The sequence below is a fragment of the Oryctolagus cuniculus genome, chromosome 5 (genome assembly GCF_051225735.1).
Source record: "Oryctolagus cuniculus isolate XC-2025 breed Fujian yellow rabbit chromosome 5, ASM5122573v1, whole genome shotgun sequence".
NCBI lineage: Eukaryota > Metazoa > Chordata > Mammalia > Lagomorpha > Leporidae > Oryctolagus > Oryctolagus cuniculus.
The window spans coordinates 10,444,954-10,462,224 of NC_142871.1; the positions used below are offsets into that span (position 1 = coordinate 10,444,954).

General features: G+C 49.7%; 1 protein-coding gene across 26 annotated transcripts in view; it reads right to left on the bottom strand.

Annotated features, from left to right (window-relative positions):
* Positions 1 to 17,271, bottom strand: part of ARID1B (AT-rich interaction domain 1B) — a 444,025-nt gene that overhangs the window by 18,499 nt on the left and 408,255 nt on the right. For all 26 annotated transcript variants that reach the window (XM_051855225.3, XM_051855222.3, XM_051855226.3 and 23 more), the window contains 2 exons: positions 13,172 to 13,381; positions 10,669 to 10,873 (listed from right to left, as the gene is read on the bottom strand). In XM_051855225.3, coding sequence (XP_051711185.3) covers positions 10,669 to 10,873; positions 13,172 to 13,381 — 415 coding nt within the window. The remainder of the gene's footprint in view (positions 1 to 10,668; positions 10,874 to 13,171; positions 13,382 to 17,271) is intronic.

A 17,271-nucleotide genomic window follows, 5' to 3' on the forward strand; every position in this document is an offset into this window, starting at 1 on the left:
CCGAGGGAAAATGGGGAAAACACTGGAGGTTACCAAGTAAGCTCCTGTTTGCTAGCGATGGTACAGAGAACCTGAACCGAGACGCCACTGTACTGGAAAGAGTAACAGCACCCAGTGTGTGTGAAGTCAGTGTCCTCACACTGGTTCTGGTGAGAACCGCTCAGACCCCTGGCAGCAAACCATTCGGCAATGTGCTCCATCTGTGAGCCTCAAAACCATTTCAGCCTCAGGCTGGGTAACTGTTTTCCTGTGTATTCATCCCAAGACAATAATCTAACAGAAGGAAGGCTTTGGGCATAAGAATGTTGATTTCAGTGCTGTCTATAATGGAGATAATCTAAAAGTAAATATAGAAAATTGGGATAAAAAATGTCGGTGCTATTTTAGGAAAAAATTAGAAGACAGAGTTCTGGGTCTTGGATAATGAGAAATGTTTAAGCTGAAAAACAATGACGCAGACGGATCACAACGTGCCTTAGGTCATTCTGTTAGCGTCTCAGGATCCAGACGTGTCTACACTTTGTCATTCACAACAGTCGCCTCTTGAGCTACAACATCAGGTTGTTGGAAAAGCATAAGACATCCCAGGGTACATGGAGAAGCTTGTGGTAAACCAGCATTAAAAATAGGCTTGTTTTGGTACAAAGAATTTTTGAAATCCACACTTAGCTTTTTCAAACTATGCATTTCCCACTTTCAAAGACCTATATACTGATTAAAGTCCTCCAATGTCGCCGGAGTTCAGAGATTTGGCTTTCACTACAATTACATCATAATAGGAGAGCTCAGAATTGAGAACGCTTTCTTAGCGAGTAGAAGTCCGGAAAAAATTAATTAACCGCACCTTGTAGGAAAAAGCACTTTACGAGCGCCTGTTTTATGATCTAGCCTAGCTGTTAGCGCGTTAGCTGTTCAGCAGATACCAGCTTCGTTTATTCATTAAACAAACGGCAGGTGCAGGGCTGCCCGTCTGCCACACCGGGTCACACGTTAGTCCTGGTGCTTCCTTGCCTGGGAGTCCCCAAGACTCGCCACAGCTCCCCTGGCTCCCCTCGTACTGTGGGGCAAACGCAGCACAGTCCGTCACCAGAGGTTTCGGAGCAACCCGCGAGGGAGTCGGGAACCAAAGCGAGGACAACACTTCCACGGGGGAAGCCTTGGCCAAACCGATCATCTCTGGCCACGTTAGGGCTGCCTGGTCCCTGGCAGGGCCTGATGGTGCATGGGGCCCTGGGTCATGCACAGTGACCCAGAGAAACTCGCAGAGATGCAGGACTTAGATATCTTTAAGGAAAAACTGATTCACTCACGCTTACACAGCAAATTGTGGCGCAATCCTGGAAATGCATGTTAAAAAGGCAGATTTACTAAAAGAATAAAGTGGTGCCTTACAAACACGCCAGGAGCAACCTGCAGACACAACTGTTCTGTGTGCTGGAGGAGGCTCGGCGTGGCCCTGGCGGAGAGCTCCCTCCAGGCCGTGATTCCACAATGACCCTTACTTACAAGTACTCACATTTGCAGCTAATAAAAAAAAATTTGAGAAATTCTTCTCTCTTGCCAGTGTTTTTTTTCCTTTCCTTTCAGGGAAAAAAAAAAATGAATGCAACCCCTTGCAAGTCCATTCACTGAGGAGGCTGGCGCGTTCTCTAGGAGCTCCCTGCCTCTTGCCAGAAGCTACACATGTGTGCTCTAAAGTCAACAATGGGAAGGTTACTGAAGGTTAAGTACATTCACACACTGCAGACTGCACACCAGGCTCCTAGCCGAGAAGATAACTGACGCACGAACCCGGTGCCCTGGTTCTGGTGGGAGGGGTTTCCGCAGGAGGGCACCCAGAGGTCAACCAGAGGGCACCTTTGTTTACACCCCAACCCTCTCTCATTTATCTTCCGCTGAGGATTCCCCCGCTGGATCCACGACAGGTTCTGTGACATCACCTGTCAGCTAATATTAGAAAGCCAGTCCGCCACCTGCCAGCGAGATGGATGAGAGTTCGGTTACAGACTTACTAATTGCTTCCTGGAGCCTCCCAGCCAATGTCTTCTCCCCTCCAGCCACGAGAGGGCTGGCCCTGGGGAGGCCGCCTTCCAAACCCCTCTCCAAAGGGCTAGGGGTGATTACCAGGAAGCCCCACAGGCACCACGGGGATGCACACCACAGCCCAAGGCCTTCTTTCTGGACTGTGGCTCTGGTGGACAGGACCTGTCCCCCATCCACTGGACAGTGGCTGAAAAATGCAGCCCCCAAAGCAAGGGCATTCTGCCTCCCAGGGCTGGACCCAAAGTCTAGATCCATGGGGCCACCCACAGCGGGAGACTGGGCGCGCTCTCTGAAGACGGCCTAAGTGCTGGAGGAGTCGGTGGCTTGGGTGACCACTGGGAACACAGTCTGGAATGCATCTTGAGAATGCCAGCTTTGTGCCTGGAGGGGCTGGCAGGGAACAAACTGTCATTTTGTCCTTCTGTGAGAAAGTGACTTCAGAAAACACACATTTTGCTGAAAATTCATTTTTAAGAATTCAGCCCCAGAACTACGCTCACACACTCATGTGAGCTAGGGGTTTCACTTTAGCTTCTGAAAGCTAACACTAGAAGCAGCCCCCACCCTGGAGATGTGGGTAAGGACCCCACTAAGCCCTGCCACACCAGGACTATAACAATCTGTCCTAAATGCCTCGGGTCCACTGGAATCTACCCCGTGCACAAGGGAAGGCCTGCCTGCATCCACCTCTCTGGACCCACACCCTGCAGAGTGAAGTCTCTGGTACACCTTGTCGTCAGCCTCTGAGGGTGACGCTAGTCCTGGGACTGGGGCTGCTGTCCCGTTGGACTCTCCTGGCGGGACCCTCGGAAGGGTCCATCTGCATCACACAGTCCTGGAGACACAGCAGCTGGTGCCACCAGCCCCAGCAGCACTCGGGCTCGCTGACAGGACAAGGGGCAGCCACCCTGTCCCTCAGCACAAAGAACAAGGCTCTGGACATCATGTGTGCCAGGAAGACTGACCCCGTACTCTCTGTGGACCAAAGATGCACATCTAAGGAAACCCTGTTCACCTCAATGCCACACTTGCATCGCTATGAACTGCAGATTATACAACTGCGTCACTTACAGACACAGCTGATGTCGGCTAAGACAAAAGAAACTGGGCTGGTGTTGAAGCATGGTGGGTAAAGCTGACACCTACAATGCTGGGATCCCATCCACTGCCTGGGAGAGCAGTGGAGGATGCCCTAAGTCCTTGGGCCCCTGCGCCCATGTGGGAGACCATGGAAGAAGCTCCGGCTTTGGACTGGCCCAACTCTGGCTGCTGTGGCCATCTGGGGAGCGAATCAACAGATGGAAGATCTCTCTCTCTCTCTCTGTCTCCTTTTCTCTCTAACTCTGCCTTTCCAATAAATAAATAAATAAATCTTTTAAAAAATATTGAAATCACTCAGAGACTATACTCCTGGCTCACTTAGAACCAAAGCCAAAGCAACAAGCCAAATGATACCCTGCATTCCAGCAAAACCATAAACTTTTCTCCAATGAAGCTGCTCCACGAAGGAGGGCAGTGTATATCAGATGTAGGGGGACACAGGAGACATGAAGAAGGTAGCTTGGCACCTCCCAAAGAACACAATACTCCTCTAGCATTAGATCCTGGACTGAAGGAAATCCATGGAATGATAGATAGAGAATTCAACATAATGACTGAAAGGAAACTCAAAAGGGATGCAAGCGAACACAGACAGACGGGTTAAAGCAAAGAGCACAGCAGTGAGCGGCATGAGGAGGACGTTACTGGGGACACAGAACTCACTGAGAAAACCAAACAGAAATCCTGGAGATGAAATCTTCAATCAGCGAAATAAGAAATACAACTGAGAGCTTTAACAGCAGCATAGACCACGTGGAAGGGATTTTCTGACCTCGAGGACAGCAATTTTCAAAGAACCCAACTGGGCAAAAATAAAGAGAAAATAACTTAGAAGAATGAAGAAAGTCTATGTGAAACATGGGATACCATTAATGACCAAATACTCATATTGTAAGTGTCCCTGAAGGAGAAAAGAAGGAGAAAGGAGTCGAGAACCTGCTAAGTGAAATAACAGTTGAAAACCTCCCAGGTCCTAAAAGACACACGGGCATCCGGGTATGAGAAACTCCCAGAACCCCGAGCAGACTCAACCGCAAAACGTCTCCTCTAAGGCACATCGTCATCACATTGTCTACCAAAAGTCAGACAAGGAGAGAATCCGAAACTCAGTAAGAGAAGAGGGTCAAGCTACATATAAAGGAAAGGCAGTTAGATTAACATCAGACTTCTCAGTGGAAACCCTACAGGCCAGAGAGAGTGGATGACACATTCAAGGTCTTAAAAGAAAAAAACTTGAAACCAAGAGTATATGCAGTGAAGCTATCCTCTAAAAGTGAAGGAGAAACAAAGTGTTTTCCAGATAAGCAAAAGCTGAACACACCACCACCAGACTAGCCTTACAAGAAATTCTGAAGGGTGTCCTGCATGAGAAGTTAACATGAGGGCCAGCGCTGTGGCGTAGCGGGTAAAGCCACTGCCTGCAGTGCCGGCATCCCACATGGGCACCAGCACTCCGTTCCACTTCCAATCCAGCTCTCTGCTGTGGTCCAGGAGTGCAGTGGAGGATGGCCCAAGTCCTTGGGCCCTGCACCCGCATGGGAGACCAGAAGAAGCTCCTGGCTTCAGATCGGCGCAGCTCTGGCCATTGCAGCCAACTGGGGAGTGAACCAGCGGACGGAAGACCTCTCTCTCCCTCTGCATCTCCTTTTCTCTCTGTTAATTTGCCTTTCAAATAAATAAATAAAATCTTAAAAAACAAAATCTAATGATGTATCTTGAAGATATAAAAACAGAAACAAAGCAAACCCGAAATAAGCAGGAGGCAAGAAATAATAAGGATCAACACAAATAAGTGAAATTGAAACAAAAAAAATACAAAAGATCAACAAAACAAAAAGTTTGTTTTTTGAGAAGATAAAATAGATAAACCTCTAGACAGACAAACAAAGAAAAAAAGAGAAAAAACTTAAATAAATAAAATTAGACACGAAAAAGGAGACAGCACAACCAACACCATTGAAAGATAAAGGATCATAAGAATCTAGTCTGAAGACTACATGCTAATAAACTGGGAAACCCAAAGAAATGGATAAACTCCTGGATTCATGTAACCTACAAAGATTTAGTCAAGAAGACACAGGTAACCTAAATAGACCCATAACAAGCAATGAGACTGAAGCAGTAATCAAGTCTTCCATTAAGGACAAGTCCATGACCTGATGGTTTTGCTACTGAATTCCACCAAACATTCGAAGCAGTAACTCCAATACTCTTCAAACTATTCCAAAATATTGAACAGGATGGAACCCTACCAAACTCTTTTTTTTTTTTTTTTGACAGGTACAGTTATACAGTGAGAGAGAGAGAGAGACAGAGACAGAGAGAAAGGTCTTCCTTCTGTTGGTTCACCCCCCAAATGGCCGCTATGGCTGGTGCTGCGCTGATCTGAAGCCAGGAGCCAGGTGCTTCTCCTGGTCTCCCATGTCCCATGGGGTGCAGGGCCCAAGCACTTGGGCCATCCTCCACTGCACTCCCTGGCCACAGCAGAGAGCTGGCCTGGAAGAGGAGCAACTAGAACCTGGAGTACCGGCACCACAGGGGGAGGTTTAACCTAGTAAGCCGCAGCACCGGCCTCCTACCAAACCCTTTTTATGATGCCAGCACGATGTTGATACCAAAACCAAAGACAAGATAGGAAAAGAAAACTACAGACCTCTGTCCTTACTGAACACTCGTGCAAGGACTCCCAGCAAAACACTAGCAAATCAAATCCGAAACCACATCAAAAGATCACACGCCATTATCACGTGGGATTTACCCCAGAAATGCAAAAGTGGTTCAATATTTGCAAATCAATAAATGTCATAAACCACATCAACACAATGGAGAATGGAAACCACACGTCATCTCAACAGATGCAGAAGCGTTTGATAAGATTGCACACCCCTTCAAGGAAAAAACCCTCCAAAAAGCAGATACAGACGGAACATTCCTTGACATTATAAAGCCTACGTATCAGAAACCAACAGCAAGTATCATACTGAATGGGGGGAAAGCTGACAGCACTCCCCCTCAGATCTGGAACAAGGTAAGGGTGTCCACTTTCTTCACTCTTATTCGATACAGTTCTAGAAGTTTTAGCAAGAGCAATTATGGAGGAGAAAGAAACAAAGGGCATCAGAATTGGAAATGAGGAAGTCAAATGATCCATGTTCGCATATGACACGATGTGGTACACGAGAAACCTAAGCACTCCACCCAAAAGCTATGGAACTGATAAACCAATTCAGTAAAGTTGCAAGTTACATAATAAACATACAAAAAACAGTCACTCTTTTGTATGCTAATGATGAACTCACAGAGAAAGAAATTCCATTCACAATAGCCACAAACAAAAAAATCAAATTTTTAGGAATAAATTTAACCAAAGAGGTGAAAGATCTCTACAGTGAAAATTATGAAACAATGATGAAAGAAATCATCAAGGACACACACAAATGGAAAGATATCTTGTTCCCAGATTGGAAGAGTCAATACCATGAAAATGTCATACTACCCAACGCAATCTACAGACTCAATGCAATCCTATCCAAATACAATGGCATTCTTTACAGAATTAGAAAAAGCAGTCCTAAAATTCATGTGGAATCACAGAAGACCCAGAATGGCTGAAGTGATGCTGAACAAGAAAAATCAAGCTGCAGGCATCACAATACCTGACTTCAAAGCATACTACAAAGCTACTGTAACTAAAACAGCATGGTACTGGCATAAAAACTAAAATGGAACAGAACAGACAGCACAGAAATTAGTTCACATACATACAGCCAATTGATTTTTGACAAAAGTGCTCAGACCATACAGTGTAGTAAGGCTAATCTCTTCAACAAACGGAGCTGGCAAAAGGGTGTATACATGTAGAAGAATGAAATTAGATCTGCAACTCTCACCGTATACAAGAATCAACTGAAGATGGATCAAAGACCCAAATTTAAGACCTGAGACTATGAAGTTGCTGGAACAAAAGGTAGGGAAAGCACTCCAAGATGTTGGTGTAGGGGATGACTTCTTGGATAAGACCCCCAGAGCAAAGGCCAAAAAACAAAACTAAACAAACGGCACTATTTAAAACTCAAAAGCTTCTGCACAGCAAAAGAAATGATCAATAACGTAGAGAGACAGCCAACAGACTGGGAAAAATATTTGCAAATATTAATATCCTGAATATATAAGCAACTTAAAAATGACACACACAAAAAACCAACCAGTCCAGTTGAGAAATGGCCAAAGGACTTCAACAGATAGCTCTCAAAAGAAGAAATACAAATGGCCAACAAATACATGAAAAAAGATTCAATATCACTAGCCATCAGGATCACCTCACCCCTGTGAGAGTGGCTAAAATCCAAAATATACAGAGTAACAAATGCTGGCAGGGCTATGGACAAAGGGGAACACTTATCCACTGCTGATGGGAACACAAATTAGCACAGCCACTGCGGAAAACAGTGTGGAGGTCTCTCTCTCTTTTTCTAAAGATTTAATTTATTCGTTTGAAATGCAGAGTTATTGAGAGAGAAAGGGAAAGACAAAGAGAGACAGAGATCTTCCATCTACTGGTTCACTCCCCAAACTGCAATGGCTGTGGCTGTAGCCTGGAACTCCATCTGGGTCTCCCGCCTGGGTGCAGGGGCCCAAGCACCTGGGCCATCTTCTGCTGCTTCCCAGGCCATGAGCAGGGGCCTGGATCAAAAGCAGAGCAGCCGGGTCTGGAACCAGCACCCGTGTGGGATGCCCGCAGGTGGTGGCCTAACCTGTTATACCACAAAGCCAACCACCTGAATGGGGAGATTTCTTAACAACTAGAAACAGACTTGCCGTATGATCCAGCACTCTCACTGCTGGGTATGTCCACAAAAGACTTGAACACAGTGCACCTAAGAGAACCTGCACCACCATGTTCATAGCAGCACTGTTCACAACAGCCCAGTGTGGAATCCACTCAGGAGTCCATCATCAGCTGAACAGATAAACAAAACGTGGTATATATACACCTCGGAATATTATTCAGATATAAAAAAGAATGAAATGCTGTCACTTGCAGCAAAATGGATGCAACTGGAAGACATCATGTTGAGTGAACGAAGCCAGACCCAGAAAGACAAACACTGCCTGTTCTCCCTGATATGTGGGAGCTAAAATCTAAAAGCCAAACACACACGGGATGTCTGTGTGTATCAGTATTGCTGCAAATACAGTTTTGTAAAACTCTGTTTCATAACTCTGTCAACCAATGGTTAAGAATGTTACACTTTTACAGTTTTAATGATCTGTGATTACTTTAAAATTTACTGTATGTATATGGGTGAAATGGCCATTTTTCCATTCAACTATTGTTTATAGTCATTGTCTGTATTCTCACCAAACTAGGGTCGTTCTGCCCTTTACTTGTTAGACTTCTTATTGGGTGAAGTATTAAGCCTTTTTACTTTAATGTAAATTCAAAATATTTTATCTCAAAAAAAAAAAAAAGAGGGAGAAAGAAGGAGGGTAGGAGGGAGAAAGGAAATATTACTACGTTCTTAGAACTGTACCTACATACCACAATGAACCTGTTAAAACTGTAAGTTTCCCAATGAAGACATACTTTTTGATATTTCTGTGAAGTATCAAATATTCAATTATATGTGAACGGGAAGCTTGATGGATTGAATTGTTAGAGATCTGAATTGATTTCTGGACAATGTGTGTGTAGTCTTGAATGAAAATAATGTGGATTCATAAGATAATAAACCCAAAAGTCCAGTGCCAAAAAATCCACGAGTCCCTGCTGTGACATAGAGCTGGGAGTCACTTTATTTCCCTTCTCTGCTGGGCGTGTTTTGGGACAGCGTCCTTAGTGACAGCACGGGGACCAGGGAGGGCACCTGGCGAGGGGGGCAGGGCAAGGTCTGGTCTGGGAGCACAGTCCTGGCCATGTCCATCTGCGCGCAGGCTCTGCCGTGCTGCCCAGGAGGAGGGTAGGGGCGGAAGCGCCCATGGCCCGGTGAGGATCTGCGCCCCCTGGGCAGTCCTGGGGAGAGGCAGGAACCCCCGGACAGAGCCGCTCTCCCCTCGTGCAGCCTCGCAGGTGCCCATCAGGTGCACCCTCAAGCCTGCAGGCATCACCACATTGGGTCCTACACCCCACTGGGTTTTGTGTTGGAAAAATGGGTTCCGAGCTGCGTGAACGCTGCTTTGCACTCTGAACTGCGTGTGATGCTGAGGCTCTAAAGACGAGCTTCCTCGGCTCCTGGGGCAAGCCAGAAGTGGCCAGGGCTGCGGCTCTTTCAGGGCGGGGTCCTGCCTGTGCTACTTGGAACCTGCAGGCCTCAGTGGAGGTGCGTTCACAGTGCACTGGGGGCCTGGAGTGTTCCACAGACACCCTTGAAGAGACTCCTCAGACGTCTGCCGGCGGCAGTCACGCGCCAGCAGCTGGAGGAAGGCCTTAGGGAGACTTGCCGGGCTTCTGTGTGTCAGCTTGCTACCAGTCACAGGGCAGGTCCTGCGAGGCGCCCTCGCTGGGGCCTCCGTTAGGCCTCCTACTCCAGCCATGCGGCTCTGACCGAGCTCCTTGGGGCCCCGGGTCTCTGTTTTGTCATGGACCTCAACGCCTCTCAGCAGCGGGCTGCTGTGCGGATGAAATGAACACGGTGTGGCCTGCTGCGTGTGTCAGGACACACGGCTGATGGCGACCCAGCAGGAGCAACATGCGTGGCTCCCCGTCTCACGTGCAGGGACTGGGGATGGGGCAATGAAGCGCTCAAGGTCACGGGGCTAGGAGACGGCCAGAGACAAGAGAACGGCGGGATTAACCTGCGGGAGGTCACCGCACAGATCCAAGGAGGACACCAACTCCTTGAATGTAGCATTTGGGAATTTTGAATGTGAGACACTAACAGGTGGGACAAGGGCCCAGCAGGAGGGCTGGGAAGAATGGCAGGGTCTCCAACAGGTGCGGAGAGGTGGGGGTGGCAGTCCTGGCCCTGTGGTTTGTGGATGAGCACTGAGGTGACCCGCCTAACCCTGACTGTTGACTTGGGGGTCAGACCGGTGTGCCCCATAGCCTCTTGCGGAAATGAGACCCCCTGAGCTTGCACCCTGACAGCTTGCAGAACTCCCCCAAAGTGAGACCTTGCCGGGCAGGCACATTAAAAACCGAAGGCAGGTTTCATTTTGCTAAAATACAAACGTGGGTGTCCTCGAGAGAGGAAGAAGGGCTGGCACAGCCGGCTGCTAGGCTGGGGCGGTGGCCTTTCCAGCCCACAAGCAATGAAACAGGTGCGTGTGGCTACTTCTTCTGTACAGAGTACGGGAATATTTTAAAACACTTGTGCCAGGAATAACGCTCAGAGCTCCAAAGTCTATTGGACTAAGTAAAGGAAAGTCAAAGAATGGGGCCGTTCAAGTACTGCGCGAAACAGCAACAGCCCCGGTTCTGCTTTCTTCCCTCGCAGTGCAATCAACAAAGCGCCCCAAGCCTCCTCCCTTCACTGCCACCAGAGGCGCCCCTTCCTGGCCGGCAGCTGCAGCGCTGTCACTTACCAGGAGATGGCGGCTGGAGCTTGGGCTGCTTCTTGGTGTCCCCGGTGCTGAAGACTTCCGGCGGGGGCTCCTCCCCTCGCTCGATCTTGCACTCGAAGGCAAACAGGTACTGAATATACTGCTTTTTCAGGGAGCTCGCGGCGCTGCTTGAAGTGCCAACGTTTAGGTTGGTTGCCAGCTCACGCCACTTCTTGTTTTTATTAACCTAGCAAAAAAATGCCAGGATCATTGGTTTGCAGCAAAGTGGCTTGTTTAAAGCCAGGAGACAAAAAAAGCACTTAATGTCTTGGTTTACTTTTTTTCATTTGCCTCTTTTAACTAATGCTCATTACTCCCACTCAGTAGTGCACAGACAGCATTTACAGTTACAAAGCCATTAAGGAACCTGCTGATACCTACAAAACAGCCCGGCTCGGAGGTTCTGCTGCTCTATCTCCTGCTGCCTCACCCCTTCCAGAGCAGCGATGTCTCTGAGCCAACGGACACCCCTGCCCACACTCACCCCCAGCCCACCTCTGATTAAGAAAGAAAGTGTCTAAAACTCAATTCACAAAGCAGTAGCAGCAGCAGCAGCAGCAGCAGCACCGATTTGCAATTGACATTGATACGAAAAGTAATGTTTCCTTCCAACAGCCACAAGCTCCCAGAACCAGCTGTGACTGCAGGCCTCTGGCCTCTCTCCGGGGGCTCTCCTGGGGAGCTGGGCAAGGGTGGCACCCCATGCAAGGTGGGTGAAGTTCCTTGACTGAACAGCCTGACATGGTGACCCTGCCCTCCGGCGGGGCTCTGCTGAGCCCCCAGCTCAGCCCACAGGGCAGCGGCCACCTCCCTGCGTGCCAGGCAGGACCAGCTGGTGTCGCTACCCACACCCAGGCTGGATGCAACACAATGCAGAAAAGAGAAGAAGAAAGAGAAATCCTGCAGCGGTGTGTGAAGACTGAGGTCTTCTTTGAACCTGCTGGCGGCCACTTGGGAACACAGGACCAAAGGGCCAGACCCCCAAGTACTGGGGGAAGGCTCTGCTTCTGACGCCTCCTGTCGGCAGCGCCTTAGGGCTAAGGGGACAGTACTCATGAAATTCTGAGTTTCTGGACCTGAACTTTCTTGCACAGCTCTCTGTGTCCATTTACTTAGTACTAAATGGCGCACGATACACAGACCGGAGCATGGTCCCAGCAACGCCTCTTGGCACTCTGTGTAAGAGGGCAGCAGGCCCGCGGGCTGCCTTGGGAACCAGTGAGAAGTGCCGCTTGGGACGCCTGTGCAGCGAGCCTTTCAGCCCATCGCCGTGGGGGCGCAGAACCTGCTCCCAAGCACACCTGATGCCCACTCAGCAGAGAGCAAGATGGGACACATAGGACAATGCCACCAGCCGCACTCAAGTCACCCTGACGGCTAAGGCAGCAACAGATGTCCTGCTGAGCCAGTCAGGGTGCGCAGCCAGACACGGCCTGTGCTGCATGGGACAGATAAGCAGCATCCAACCGTGTCACAGGCTCGCTGCAAGGGAGGACGGTCGGAGGAGTCTGGGGCTGAGGGGAGGCGGGCAGCCCGGGCGCACCCAGTCGATTGCTTTGCTGCCCACCCTCGTGAGGTCTGCACCCCAGAACTCAGCATCCCCGAGCTGCGGCATGGAGACCAGGGCAGGCCCTGGCTGATGCTTGCAGATTAAAGCCTCCTAACGCTTGTTTTAAATAGCGGGCTTTAGAGTTTCTGCAAGACAGGACACTGTTTCAGAATCAGGCAGATCTGCACGTGCCTCCAGGCCCTGCAGCGCACTGTCACACAGCAGCGTCCTCTGTTCTTTGGGGCTGCTAACCCTGTGTCTTGTAGGTATTTGAAAAGCCAAAGGCCACAGTGAGGACTCACATGTCTGTAGCCTGTCCCCTGTTCTGTGCAGGGCACGTCCATGCCAACCAGACTCCTGCTCAGGACAGGGCAGGGCTACTGGGTCCGGGCACGAGACTTAACAGGCTTCCCTGTGCGAGGTGGGTGGGCAGTATCAGGCAGCTGCAGAGTCTGGAAGGCCAGCGCCTCTGCTGCCCTGCTCCAGGCCAGCCTGCCACAGGCCCAGGCCGTTGGGTGCGAAGGCTTTACTCAAGGACGGCTTAACTCTTTTGATAAGTTGCTCTAGATAGAGGGAAACAATGAATTTGATTTAAATCTAGATTCAGATAATCATGCGCAAAACTTTTCTGGAGTATCTACCATTAACTTCTGGAAGATTCCAGAGAATCCTAGAGCTTTCGGGGAACCTAAAGAAAAATCTAGAGCCCAACAGTCTCACCTTACAGATGAGGAAATGGGGGTCAAGCGGACGACCCTGTGAATGGGCAGCAGAGCCAGGGCTCCGCCCTCGTCCTCCCTACAGCATGGCCTGGGCCCCAGCCAGGAGGTGACTGGCCTGCAGGCTCAGCTTCTCCTCTGTGAGAATAAACACCGGGTGGCTCTCCTACCTCACCAACACGGCCTCTGCATTCACCCGTTCGTCTCTCGTTCTCACCTGTGCCAAGCCCCCGATCTCTTTGACGCAGACGTAGAGTCGGAACAAGTCCAGGGGCTTCTTGCCCACCGCAGGCAGACTTGAGACAGGGGACCCCCTCTCCTCCATGAAGGTGAGGTACCGGTCCACCCACAGCTTCCTCTCGGGCTCGTTCCCCAGCTCATACACCTTGGTGATCTTCTCCCCGGTGGTGGTGGACGAGCTGGACTTCTGGTGCCCGGGAGCAGCATGTGGAGGTGGGGCATGGGCGGCAGAGGGAAGGGAAGAGCGAGGAGACGGTGATGAGCCATCAAACACAGGGGAGAAGAGACTCAAAACTACTGCTATCACACAACAGTAAGGAATGAAGGCTACTAGTTCAGGCACAAACTATACACTTTCTTAATTAAGAATTTACTTTAACTTTAAACCAAGAGCCCAACTCCCCCTTTCATACACTTCAACAGAAACCTTTTTTCCTATGACATAAGCGTTGAATCCCAGAAGGCAAAATTGCAATGACAATTACAATGCTGTGTTTCAAAGTGAAAAGGGCCCTGGCTCACTGAGCCACTCCAGTGAGTTACAAAGCCCACAAAAAAGTAGCATTGCAGGGCCCAGAAAACCAAAAGCAGCCCTCCTACTTTTTTTTTTTTGGGGGGGGGGTGTGAAAACAGGGACATCAACGTGCACCCTTACTGACGCTCTCGGGTCATTTCATTGTTTGAACAGATTCCTTGACCTGCTCTTGCTTCGGCATCAGTTCGCAGGTGGGATCCGCGCTTCAATCACGCGCTGTCCCGCACCTTGAGTGTGACGCCGGATAAACACACGCGGTCACCTCTGTGCTCCTGAGGCCTGCTGTGTCTGCCGGAGTCGTGGCCACCGCATGTCTGCAGCCCGCTCCCTGGATCCTGTGAGGCAGGTGGGCAGCCGTGAACGGCCCGCAGCAGCCCAACCGTGCTTCTCCCCTTGCCCTAGTCTATATGCCTTTGTGACAGCAGCTTTAACACCAGGGTTATTGGGCAACATCACTTCTAGGTTCTTACTAAAGACTTCCTGAACATTTAGTTGTGACTAGGCCCTAGGTTATCATTTGCAACATGTATCTGCTATTTTAGACAGAGCACTTGGTGAGTTTCCTTTTCTCTTTCTTTAGCTTAATGTAACGGTGAACACACTGCTGAAATGGGGGAGGGGCTGACAGCATGCCAGCCACGGAGGTGAGATGTGACCTTGTTTATCAGCCTCCCCTGCAGTCCAGCAGGCCTGGAAGAGGGGCCGAGAACCAAGCCCTGGGAAGAGGCAGCCTCATCTCCCCACTCTCCAGAGCTTCAGGCTGAGATCTTACGTCTTCAGCCTTAGAATTACCAAGGCATGCTCTTTCTATCAAATACACAAAAACGGGCCATGTAGCTGATATAAATAACACATGTAGAATGGTAGGCTACAGAAAAACAGTGTGCTCTCTTTACATCTACTTGGGTGCTCAGGGAGTTTGGCCCAGTGGAGCCACCGTGTCCCACACCGGAGTGTCTGGGTTTGGGTCCTGGCTCCAGCCCCTAACTCTAGCAGCTGAGGTCCTGCCACCCACAGAAGAGACCCGAATGGAAGTCCCACCTCCTGGCTGTGGCCTCGGCCCAGTCCTGCTGTTGTACACATTCAGAGAGTGAATCGGTGGATGGGAGCCCTGCTCTGCCTAAAAAATTAAAATCACTTTGGAAAGAGCTTAAAATGATATATACACGCAGACAGGCACATTTATATACATGCGTGCATATACCTATGTGTACACTAAAACACGGGAAATGGCACACACCAAATGGTAAGGCTTTCAACTTTATCTTCCATATTCGGACACGCAAGGAATGCCCGGCCGGGAAAGACATATTCTAACACACTTCTCAGATTCTTACACTGCTGTGACACTCCTGCAGCGTGGCCATCATAAACAGGACAGCCAGTTTCTGGAGGGTTCTTTCAGAGGGTGTACTGGAAAGGCGGACAGAAAGAGTGGGGCGGGGAGGGAGAGAGAGAGATGGAGAGCAATCGTCAATCGTCCACACATGCACTGTTTACTCCACAAATGCCCACAACAGCTAGGGCTGGGCCAAACCAAAGCCAGGAGCACAGAGCTTTATTTGGGTCTTGTGTGGACATGGCAGAGACTCAAGTATGGAGCCGTCACCACCGCCTCTCGGGTGTGCATTAGCAGGAAACTGGAATCAGAAGCAGAGTTGGACTTGAGCCCCTCTGGAGGTTTCTAAATGCTAGTGTGTGTGTGTGTGTGTGTGTGTGTGTCTTTTGGGGAAGCACACTGGAAAATTGGACCCAGTGTTTTTCCAAAAAATCTGACATAATAAGAACATGGGGAAACAGGGGTGATCACCCAAAAGCACTTTGGGAACAACCGCCCTTTCCACTTCACTTGTGAAGGAGTCAGAGATAGAAGTTTGAGTGTCAGTCTAAGAACAAGAGCAGGACGGCACTCACTTCATCTGAAGGGAGTGCGCTGCCTCGGGGATCCACCTGCCGACTCTGGCCCCGCCTGCAGCGCAGAAGCGCACCAGCAGCTGATCACGCACTGAGCGCGCGGCGCCTGCTCCGGCCTTTGAAAGGACTTGAAACAGGCCTCGGGTAATGACTTACTCAGTGTGCCTGCGTATTTCCCTCATCTTTCTTTGTTAATTAACTCTCACTCATCTCAATTTGTTGTCCTAAAATTAGAAAAATGTAAAGGTAGTAGTTTTAAATCTGTCTTATTTTTCCTAAGTTTTAGAACTTCAAAAAGCATTTTTATGGTGCTGCAATGTAGGGTCATGCACCTACAGACAGGGAAGTGCTCAGGCCCCTGAGACCTGCTCACTAATCCAGAGACCCAGTTTTATTCTACCAGCACCTACTCTATTCTCCCTTTGCAGTATTCTACTTGGGGCTGTGTATGTGGTGTGTGAAGGGTTGATTCGGAATTGCCAACGCTTGGCACAGGTTCTGCACACTTAAGTCTTTGAGAGGTATTTGTTCTATGAATGCTGAAATGGGTGATGAAGATGTGCAGGGGCCGGCGCTGTTGACATAGCGGGTAAAGCCCCAGCCTACAGTGCAGGCATCCATATGGAGCCGATGAGGCCTGGCTGTTTTTGTTTTTGTTTTTTTTTTTTGACAGGCAGAGTTAGACAGTGAGTGAGTGAGAGAGTGAAAGAGAGAGAGAGAGAGAGACAGAAAGAGACAGAGACAGAGAGAAAGGTCTTCCTTTCTGTTGGTTTACCCCCAAATGGCTGCTGTGGCCGGTGCGCTGCACTGATCTGAAGCCAGGAGCCAGGTGCTTCCTCCTGGTCTCCCATGTGGGTGCAGGGTCCAAGCACTTGGGCCATCCTCTGCTGCCCTCGCAGGCCACAGCAGAGAGCTGGACTGGAAGAGCAGCAACTGAGACAGAATCCAGCGCCCCAACTGGGACTAACCCGGAGTGCTGGCACTGCAGGTGGAGGATTAGCCAAGTGAGCCGCGGCGCCAGCCTGGCTGCTCCTCTTTTGATCCAGCTCTCTGCTGTGGGTAGGAAAGCAGGAGAAGGTGGCCCAAATCCCTGAGCCCCTGCACCCACGTAGACCTGGAAGAAGTTCCTGGCTCCTGGCTTCAGATCAGCTCAGCTCTGGCCGTTGTAGTCATTTGGGGAGTGAACCAGCAGAATGGAAGACCTCTCTCCCTGGCTCTACCTCTCTCTGTAACTCTTTCAAATAAATAATTTTAAAAAATAAAATAAAAAGATGTGCAAAGTCTAGCAGCATTCTCAGCCAAGGGCTGAGAAAGCGAAGTGTCCGCTGCCTCCCTGACATCTCTGTTCCCAAACTCCCAGCTTGCTCACCAGCTAAATTATCCCCAGAGTTAGCATCTGGGTGTCCGAACAGAAAAGGCTCAGTAGACGGACAGCACACACATTATCGCTCTTATTACTGATGGCCCCACAGGGACCTCAGCCAAATGGAATGTCTGGACGACCGTCTTCACGAGCCACTCCCTGGGAGGACAGTGGGTGAGCAAACTGGAGCCAGGGAGTAACTTTTGCAGGTCACTCAGGACCGCCTAGGACGGCTGCAGGTGTAGACACCGCGCCCTACGGCTCT